The 9,862-nt window shown below is 39.6% G+C and overlaps 1 protein-coding gene across 3 annotated transcripts; it reads left to right on the top strand.

Annotated features, from left to right (window-relative positions):
- Positions 1 to 6: 6 nt before the first annotated feature.
- GPATCH11 (G patch domain containing 11) lies at positions 7 to 8,997 on the top strand. 3 transcript variants are annotated; one of them, XM_005886081.2, is made up of 10 exons: positions 7 to 147; positions 1,628 to 1,708; positions 2,830 to 2,901; positions 3,444 to 3,670; positions 4,383 to 4,424; positions 5,195 to 5,315; positions 5,646 to 5,736; positions 6,894 to 7,025; positions 7,912 to 7,993; positions 8,660 to 8,997. In XM_005886081.2, the coding sequence occupies exons 3-10, from the start codon at positions 2,843 to 2,845 to the stop codon at positions 8,713 to 8,715; spliced, it is 810 nt and encodes a 269-aa protein (XP_005886143.1). In that variant the 5' UTR covers positions 7 to 147; positions 1,628 to 1,708; positions 2,830 to 2,842; the 3' UTR covers positions 8,716 to 8,997. The 3 variants fall into 3 exon arrangements, with proteins under 3 accessions (XP_005886143.1, XP_014388725.1, XP_005886145.1); XM_014533239.1 differs by lacking the exon at positions 7 to 147 and adding an exon at positions 392 to 484; XM_005886083.2 differs by lacking the exons at positions 7 to 147; positions 1,628 to 1,708 and adding an exon at positions 1,506 to 1,588.
- The last annotated feature ends 865 nt before the right edge of the window (positions 8,998 to 9,862 follow it).

Raw genomic sequence — 9,862 nt, 5'->3', positions numbered from 1 at the left:
CCCTCCCGGCCCCGCCTGCCCGCCGGCCGCAGGTTTCCCACGGATTCTGCACCCGGAAACTCAGGTGTGCGCGGAGGCCCCGAAGTCCTCCGCAGGTTGGTGAGCGTGCGCTGTCGTGCGCTGGCCCCGGGCGAGTAGAACTGCCAGGTAAGAGGCTGAGGCCCCGGATGGAATGACAGGGCGGTGATCTGCGTGCTGGCTGTGACTAGCCCATCACTCCGCCACCCGCGTTCCCCCCGTGTGGTCGCTGGTCGCGGCTGGGGGACGCTCGCAGCCGGGAGGGACCTGAGCGGGTGGGGATCGGCGGTCGCTGAAGGGAGAGTTTGAGACTGAGGCGTACTTTTGAGTTAATCCTTGACATCATTTCCAATCCTTTGGCAAATCTTGTTAGCTCTGCCTTCAAAGTACACCCACTCCCACGGCGGGCACCATGGTCCAAGCCACCCCCATCTCTGTCTGGATGATCGCCTTGACACCTTTTGTTGTAAGTCCAACCCCTTATCCCATCTCTCCACCGGGATGTGTAGTGGGGCTCTCGGAGTGTCTGAAGCAGCACTCTTGCTGCCACCTCCCTGCCCCCTCTCTGCCAAAACGAAACAAAACAAAGTCTGCTACAGCCGAACCGCTCTCAAAACCTAGGAACCCCGTTCCTCCCGGTATTCAGCCCAAAAGCCTTGAGGTAATCCTTGACATCGTTTCCAATCCTTTGGCAAACCTTGCTAGCTCTACCTTCAAAATACACCCACTCCCACTGCTGTCACTGTGGTCCAAGCCACCCCCATCCTGTCTGGATTGTCGCCTTGTGCGGTGTATGCTTATGCTTGATGGGAATGGAGGATGCTCAAGCATAGTGTGCCCTTTAACAAGTGCCTGTAACCCATTCGGATCTGCCTAGCACTTGAGTGCCGAACGGGTCCCTTAAAAATAATCTAATCCCATGTGCAGTAACAAGAGCCCCGAGACCTGGTTTCCTTGTGGTGTTGACAAGACATTGAGCCATGCGGAGCCTTAATTTCTCCAACTAGTAAGCAGGACTAACTATAGTCTTAGCTTGTAGAGATTTAATGATGGTTAAATGGGCTAAAAAAAAAATGTGTGATACGCTGGGTAAGTGCTAAACCATTATGTGTAAGAATGCTGTTATTACAAACGAAGAATCTGGTGGGTGAATTACAACAAATGCTGAAAATAATCTTCCGCATTTTAAACTTATTATACTAAAAAGGAAAATAGGCAAATCTAAACTGTAATGTTTAAGGATGCACACGTGGATGATGCAACTATAAAGAAAAGGAGGTGCCTAGAAGGAGTGTGAGTGACTGGAGGACAAAGAGGGCTCCTGAGGTGGCCAGCGAGGTTCTAGCTTCTGATATGAGTGATGGTTTGCGTTATCTTTTATTATATCACATTATCCCGGCATTTATCAGCTTGAATAACTATAATCATTTATTCTATCACAGTTTCTGTGGATCAGGAGTTTCTTACTGGCTTAGCTTAGCGTGGACTTCCTTAAGAAGTTATGGTGAAGATGCCAGCCCAGGCTGAGTCATTTGAAGGCTGGACTGGCACTGGAGGATCCATTTCCAAGGTAGCTCACTCATGTCGCTTTCAAATTTGTTGTCCACAGGAAGCCTCTGTTCCTCCCGTGTGGACCTCTCCATTGAGCTGCATGAGTGTCCTCACTACATGACAGCTGACGTCCTTCAGAGTGAGTAATCTAACTTCTGAGTCAGAGTGATCTAACTAAGAGCCGTAGTGTCATTTATGACCAAGCCGTCATACTCCTTCATTTCCACAATATCCATGTGGTTACATAGGTCAATCCTGTTTACCGTGGAAGGAGACTACACAAGGATGTTGAAAACCGAGACGCAGGAATCATTGGGGGCCATCTTGGAGGCTACCACTTGGTTATAAGAGTGTTTGCCTCATAATAATTCATTGGCTGTACATTTGTTTTATGTGGCTTTCTGTATTGATGATATACTTACATCAAGTTTTTTTAAAAAATAAGACATGACACTGTAGGGAAAATGCATTTATTATCACGAAATTACAAATATCATTAAAGATCCTTTTTCTCATCATTGCTGAACATTAAGAATTTATGAAGTTTGGGACACAATGGTGTAGGCATTGGCATATAGGGGACTTGTCTTGTGGTTTACAGCTCACTTGGCAAGATAGACATTAAAAATATTAAAAACTAGTACAGTAATGTTTTTTCATCCAATGATCAGACTCTTGGTTGCAGTTGACAGAATTCCTACTCCAGCAAGTTTAAGGAATGAGGACATTTATTAGCCTGTGTAGTTGGGAAGAATGCTAGGTCACAGAGTCAAAGAAAGAACTACAGAAATCAGGGTCTTGGAAACTAGGATTGGACACTCATTGCTTTTAGGCCTATCTTTGTCCGTTTTCGCTGTCTGGGTTCATTCTGCAGAACAGGATCTCTTCATATGGCCAAGAAGATGGCCATCTGCAGCCCAGCTTCACATCCTTCCAGTTCAGAAACCCCAATGAAGAGTTTCTTTCCCCACAACCCACATATTCATACCATGTAAGGAAAGAGGGTCTTCTTTGCCCTGGTTAAGTCATCCCCTCCCCTGTTGCAGGGACATAAAGTACTACAGTTGGCCATCTTGTGCCTAAGAGAGTATAGGAATTGTCACCTTCCTCTAGAACCATGAGGAGGCCAAAGGGCTGGGCTCCCAAAGGAAAGCATGAACATCACCTGGACACCTTTTAGAAATGCATAATCTCAAGCTCCAGCTCAGAATCAGACTCTTAAAAATTAATAACTGTTACCCTATCCTATTTGATTTGCAGATACTTCTGTTATATGAAGTTGAACATGGAGGAAGAAGAGGACTATATGTCTGATTCCTTCATTAATGTCCAGTAAGTCAATGTGTACACCTCATGGAATGCTGTGTATAAGACATTAATGTAAACTCTTAAGCAATGACATTAACTTTAAATGTGAGGTTGGAAAGTTAGTTTTATTGCTTTATTGGAACACCATCTACATATCCACACAGTGCTACAAGGAGCCTCTGAGTGTTACGCATTTTACTCTGCCTTTGATTCTTTTTATTCCCCTCTTCCTAGGAAATTTGCTCCTTTCCTTTATTTCATCTTATTGTCTCTCCTAGCTACTATTCAGCTTGGCTCATTATTGTTGCCAGCCACCTAGAACAGTTAATGAAAACTTACTTTTTAAACTGTATACTTTCTTTAGTTTTCCATAATCTGGCAACAACCATCATCATTTTTATTAAAATAGCCATTCTCAGGTCACTGATTACATTCTAATATTTATGATAACAAAGATGGTCAGAGAGGTAGCACTGAAATATGAAGTAGTGTCAGGTGAGTAAGTTTCAAAGTCATGAGAAAACTTCAGGTACTCATGTAAAACAGCCTTTTCCCTTATTCTTCAGAGAAGATATCAGACCAGGATTGCCAATGCTGAGGCAAGTTCGAGAAGCCCGTCGAAAAGAAGAAAAGCAACATGAAACTAATTTGAAAAATAGGCAGAAGAGTTTAAAAGAAGAAGAACAAGAAAGACGTGACATTGGGTTGAAGAATGCACTAGGCTGTGAAAACAAAGGGTTTGCTTTGCTCCAGAAGATGGGATATAAAAGTGGTCAGGCCCTTGGCAAGAGTGGTAAGTCACATCCAGAAATGAAAAAGTGTTCCTAACCACGAAATGGTGGTTCACCCATGGGTACCAGAGATGACTGATCTTATTCATCTACACAGAAATCCAAACAACTTAAGCGTCTTAGTTTCTTATGTGCTAACAAGTATTATGGAGAACTTTCATCTTCCCACATCCACTGTAGACAACCATGGGCCACCAAGAGCTGCTTATCAGCCCAGCTCAGCCTTGAAGTCACTAACAGTGGGGATGGGCAAAGCTTACAATGGAGACAACAGCCAACAATGGCCAAAGGAAAATGAAACCACATTGAGGACTATGCCAGGACTCTACCCTGTTTGCTCTGTACCTGTAGCAGCTGCCTAAGTTGGAGAGGCTCCATTCTCACTTCTCTTTGTAGGAAGTGAAACCGTTTAATAAAATATAGAGGCCATATATTTAAAGTAGCTTCTGTCACCCTCTTGGATGTTTAATATAAATCTTTTACTTCTTAAAACACTATCTTTAGGTGACCCAGGAGGCTGTGGGTCAGCCTTATTGAGGACTATGTATTCAAAATGAGGTAATTGATTTACAGTATTGATGTTCAAATTGCAGTTTGAATATCACTGAAACAGGAGAGGATTTCTGTGGAACGTTGTAAAGTTGCATACTCTGCTTGTCCATAGTTTGAGGAAGAATTTCTAAAGTAGTTTGTGTTTTGTTCTCTTTTTTTTAGGAGATGGTATTGTTGAACCAATTCCTCTCAATGTCAAAACAGGTATGTAATTATTTTTAGGGACATTTACCAGTAATAGTAACTTATGCTTATATCTAGCACATACATTTGCTTAATAAGTACTATTTTATGGTGGTACTGTTATAGTTTTTATCATAGGAAGTCCTCAGGAAAATTTTTCTTAGTTAAATTTCTAAACCTTTTAAAATAAAAATAAGTTTTAGTGAGTATAAAATTTTAAATAATAAAAAATCTGGGGGGAAATTGTTGTAACCATTAAAAATGCAAAGGTATTTTTATCAATTGAAATGTTCTGAAAGTATTCTGAGACAGATTTATCCATTAAAAGTTTTCCTTAAATATCAGATCACTTTGTAAAGTTTATGATTGTCTAACTAGTATGCTAGACACCTAAAACGAATACAAAATAATATTGAATGTAAACTGCATTTGCAAAATAAAATTTAAAAATAAATGTTTTTCTTAATACTTTGAATGAATTATATTTGAAAAATATATGTTTTATTTGTTCATCATATTTATATGAAAGTGTAACTGTTGGAGTTGTTCTCCCAATTTAAAAAAATTGTATAGTATTACTGTCATATTAGATCAAACTAATAATGGTCTTTGTAAAAACTCAAATTGTGTGTTTAGGGTTGTTGTTTTTTTAATCTGTTTTCTCCTGTCATTCTGATCAAATGATTTTGAGTGATTGTACTCAAGTTACAACTGCATTTAATTTGTAAATATGAAATTGTCACGTTTTGAAATGTAAATTTAATAAGCTTCTCACAGAGTTGTCTGAACAGGAAAAAGTGGCATTGGTCATGAGACTTTATTAAAACGGAAGGCAGAGGAAAAATTAGAAAGCTACAGAAGAAAGATTCACATGAAAAACAAAGCTGAAGAAAACGCTGCAGAGCAGTTCCGGTAAAACTTTGTATTTGAGCTGCTTTTGGTTTCATCTTGTCTCAGTGTGTTTTTGTTTTTAATAGATTTCAGAGAGGAGGGGAGAGGGATAGAGTGATAGAAACATTAATGATGAGAGAATCATTGATCGGCTGCCTCCTGCATGCCACACACTGGGGTTAGAGCCCTCAATCTAGACAAGTATGACTGGGAATCGAACTGTGACCTCCTGGTTCATAGGTTGACCCTCAACCACTGAGCCCACTGACCAGGTAGTTTTTTAGTACTTGGGCATAGAAAATGGATAAAGCAAGTAAAGACCTTTAATGTGCTATTTTTTTCTTTAATTAGAATGCGACTTAAAAGTAAGCAAGATGAAATGAAGCTGGAAGGAGATCTTAGAAGAAGCCAGCGAGCCTGTCAACAATTGGATACTCAGAAGGCAAGCCTTTTACCTGCTTTCAGTTTAGTAGTGAAGTGTTTTGGCACCCAACGTGATTTGCCATGAATTTACGTTTAAAAACAACAAACCAACAAAACATTCCAATTCTGGCATACCTCGTCTTCTGCGGAGTAAAGCAGCAATTTTCAACCTTTTTCATCTAATGGCACATCTAATAAACTAATTACTAAAATTCTGTGACACACCAAAAAATATATTTTTTGCCCATCTGACAAAAAAATAGATATAATTTTTATTGATTTCTCTCTTTCTCTCAAAATCAGTTTTAAAAATACAGTTTTTAAAGTCTCAAAATGTAAAAATTTCTATTATCTTGAAATATATTGCGAGGAGCAACCTTATTTTTATATATTTCCCTAGCACTTTATTTTGAATGTATGTCTTGACTCTTAAGATTTTCTGGCTTTTATGTATTATTTTATATATTTTTCTTTATTGGTTAAGGCATTACATATGTGTCCTTATATGTATTATTTTATATCCATTAAGCTATTTATGTCCATAGCTAATTTTCCCTACTAGACTGACAGCAACTTGGAGACAATACAATATTCTAATTGGGCCCTAGCTAGGTAGCTCAGTTGGTTAGAGGTTTGTCTCATGCACAAAAGGTGGCAGGTTATGCCCTGACCGGTTTGGCTCAGTGGATAGAGCGTCGGCCTGCGGACTCAGGGGTCCCGGGTTCGATTCCGGTCAAGGGCATGTACCTTGGTTGCGGGCACGTCCCCAGTGGGGAGTGTGCAGGAAGCAGCTGATCGATGTTTCTCTCTCATCGATGTTTCTGACTCTCTGTCCCTCTCCCTTCCTCTCTGTAAAAAATCAATAAAATATATTATTTTAAAAATCAACTTTTAAAAAAAAAAAAAAAAAGGTGGCAGATTTGATTTCTGGTCAGGGTACATACCTAGGTTTCAGGTTCAATTCCCATTTGGGGTGTGTAGGCCCTGTACAGGAAGGCTACTGATTGATGTTTCTCTCTCACATTGATGTTTTCCCCTCTGTCTGTCTCTCCCACCATCTCCCTCTAAAATTCAATAAGCATTTTAATCAAAAGGATGAATTCATGTTGACATGAACATACTGGTGATAGTCTCATGTTTAGCTATGTTTAATTGGGAACAATTCTACATTTTCAGAATATACAGGTTCCCAGGGAGGCCTGGTACTGGCTGAGGCTTGAAGAGGAGACTGAAGAAGAGGAGACTGAAGAAGAGGAAGAGGAAGAAAACGAAGAAGATGAAGATGAATGTGAGAGTGACGATTTAAGTGTATGTTTTGGGACCATTTCCTTGAGCAGGGTGTCTCAGCATTGGCAATATTGACATTTTGAGCCGGGTAGTGGTTTGTTCTGGGGTGCTGTTCTGTGTATTGTAAGATGCCTGTTGCACTTGTGACAAGCGAAAATATCTCCAGACATTGTGAAATGTCCTCTGAGGGGAAATCACCCCTAGTTGAGAACTACTGCCTTATAGGTTTGTTAACCCCAGATCAAAACTTTATAATTTTTCCCTTTAGCTTCAGTTTACCCTCTCACCTCTGCTCTAGTGTGGTTGATGGATTAGCTGCAAATGTAAATTATTTTCATTATTACCTTGTTTCCTGTTAAACTTGTGGAAGTGATTCTCATAAGTACCCTTCTTCCCCACCCACAAACAAGACAAAGCAAACCTCAATTCAAAGGAAGAGGACATTATGCAAGAAGTCACTACACATTTCTATGGTTACATGTACATAAGACTTTGGTAGGAAACATTCAAAATTTGAAAAACCTATGTTCCACTTAAATGGGAGACCACTGATGAGAACTGTAATGGCACAGGGAGGCAGTGTTCTCCCTCATCCCACTGGGGAAGGTAGATTCTTTGAAAGTAGAAGTCGTCTTTAAACAATCCTCATCCTAATAGAGCCAGCCAAATTCTATTTCTGAATGTTAACAAGTAGTCTCGATTCTGTCTGGAAAACTTGTGAAAATAATCAGGGTAGCTGGTAAAGTGGGACACATGCTAAAACATTCTGCCTTTCACACCTCTCCTGACTGGTAGAGAGTGTAGCAGAAGATTTATGGCCTTGGGCTAGTTCAGCATGATCCCAGAGACCAGAAAACCAAGATCCCGGTCAATGTGAACCATTAATGTGCTTGTGTCCTATATCTAGGTACTGGACAAATTACAGATATTGACAAGTTATTTAAGAGAAGAACATCTGTATTGTATTTGGTGTGGAACAGCCTATGAAGGTAAGAAAATGCTTTAAACTTTTAAAAAATATTGAATACAAATGCTCTTTGATTTTAACTTTATTTTTTTTATGAATGTCATATTTCCCATAGATAATGGAAATTTCTTATTCTATCCAAAAGGTAATGTAGAATCAATGTCTTAAATAAGTAGTAAGTATAGAAATAATTGAGGCCTTGTTAAAGGTGTTTTTAACTGTTTGGAAACAAAGTGCAGAAGGGAATTTTTCAGTCTTTTATTCACTTAAGGATAATTTCTTTATGCTTTATTTTTAATATTTCTTAAGTTATAGATACTTGAAAGATATATTAACTTTTTAGAACTCATTATTATATAAATAGAATATTTGTCCCTGAACCATAAAAATCAGCATGTTGAAATCCACTTTGTTTTTTTAATTTTAGAAAGAACTGGTTTAAAACTTGTCATATGTATTACAGAGCCAAGTGCTTTCCCTTCTAATACAGTTGCCCATGCTGGCTTTATTAACTTGAATTTAAGGGCTTTGAACTTGAGAGTGAAGAATTTTTGGTTATTGTTGTTTTTACTAGTATCTTTTCCTGGTTTAACAATCAGGAGCAAACAAAGCTACAAAATGCATGTTAGGTTGAACTAAATTTCTAGAATAGTTTACAAGTCTTCTATTTTCTTCATGTAAATTACAGATAAAGAAGACCTGTCTTCAAATTGCCCAGGACCAACTTCTGCAGATCATGACTAAGATTCTCAATAAAGTAGAAACTTGGAAAATGCTGTTGTTTCCTAGACAGTTAAGCAGTTAGAATTCCCAAAAATTTTTATGCTTTTTTATGTTTTTTTTCTACTTTAGAAGTACTTTGTACTTTAAAATAAAAAAGTTCATGGACTCCAAAAATAAAATAATGGAATGCTTTTTAGAACACCAGATGGGCCATTACAAGTTATGGCTCTATTGTGATGCTTATGGAATTTAAGGACACCAACAGGTAACTCTCTTATTCCCCTCTTCACTTCGGAACAAGTTGAGAAATAAGATGTGGAAGTCAGATATCACAATATCAGTTTTATTGTCCGTGAAGCTGAAACAGAGAGCAAGGCTGACCTGTCTCCAGTCAGGCTCCCTAATAAATCCGCCTGATTGGAGAGAACGGCAGGCCTCTCTCTGCCTTGCAGGGACACAGCCCAACTTTGCATTTTGAGACCAGTTAGCTTTCTAGGTGAGAGGATCCACCAGACACTGAGCCTCACATGCTAAGTTCCCTCTCCCAAAATCACTCATCAGATAAGACATCGCTGCCCTGGCCAGTTTGGCTCAATGAATAGAGAGTCAGCATGCCCACTGAAGGGTCCTGGATTCAAATCCTGTCAAGGGTTCTCTCTCACATTGATGTTTCCTCCCTTCCACTCTCTCTAAAAATCAATGGAAAAATATCCTCAGGTGAGGATTAACAAACAAATGACACCGCTCTATTGAGAGGGAATGAATGAGGGTTCACAGAGCTTGTTCCCACACTTCTCAGAGCTCACTGCCTTAAAACAAACCATTCCATTGCTGGGAAGGTCTAAGCAATTTCAAAGTTATTTTTCTGTCTTAAGCTGAAATCTGCTTCCCTATAATTTAACTGAATGCAGCTGAAGACCTACTGTGGCACACCTCTGCAGAGCTCCATCCAAGGTTGGGCATCAAAACCGTGAACTTTTTTTTTTTTTAATATATTTTATTGATTTTCTACAGAGAGGAAGGGAGAGAGACAGAGAGTTAGAAACATCAATGAGAGAGAAACATCGATCAGCCTCCTCCTGCACATCTCCCACTGGGGATGTGCCCGCAACCCAGGTATATGCCCTTGACCGGAATCGAACCTGGGACCCTTCAGGCAGGCTGACGC

Source organism: Myotis brandtii, unplaced genomic scaffold (assembly GCF_000412655.1).
Source record: "Myotis brandtii unplaced genomic scaffold, ASM41265v1 scaffold958, whole genome shotgun sequence".
In the NCBI taxonomy this organism is placed as follows: Eukaryota; Metazoa; Chordata; class Mammalia; order Chiroptera; family Vespertilionidae; genus Myotis; species Myotis brandtii.
This window is presented reverse-complemented; position numbering and strand designations above follow the sequence as displayed.

Coding starts and splice junctions, on each gene's coding strand:
- GPATCH11 (XM_005886081.2), top strand. CDS start 2,843: ATGAAGTTGAACATGGAGGAAGAAGAGGACTATATGTCTGATTCCTTC. Junction 7,026..7,911: donor GTGAGAGTGACGATTTAAGT/GTATGTTTTGGG, acceptor TCCTATATCTAG/GTACTGGACAAATTACAGAT. Junction 7,994..8,659: donor GTGTGGAACAGCCTATGAAG/GTAAGAAAATGC, acceptor TGTAAATTACAG/ATAAAGAAGACCTGTCTTCA.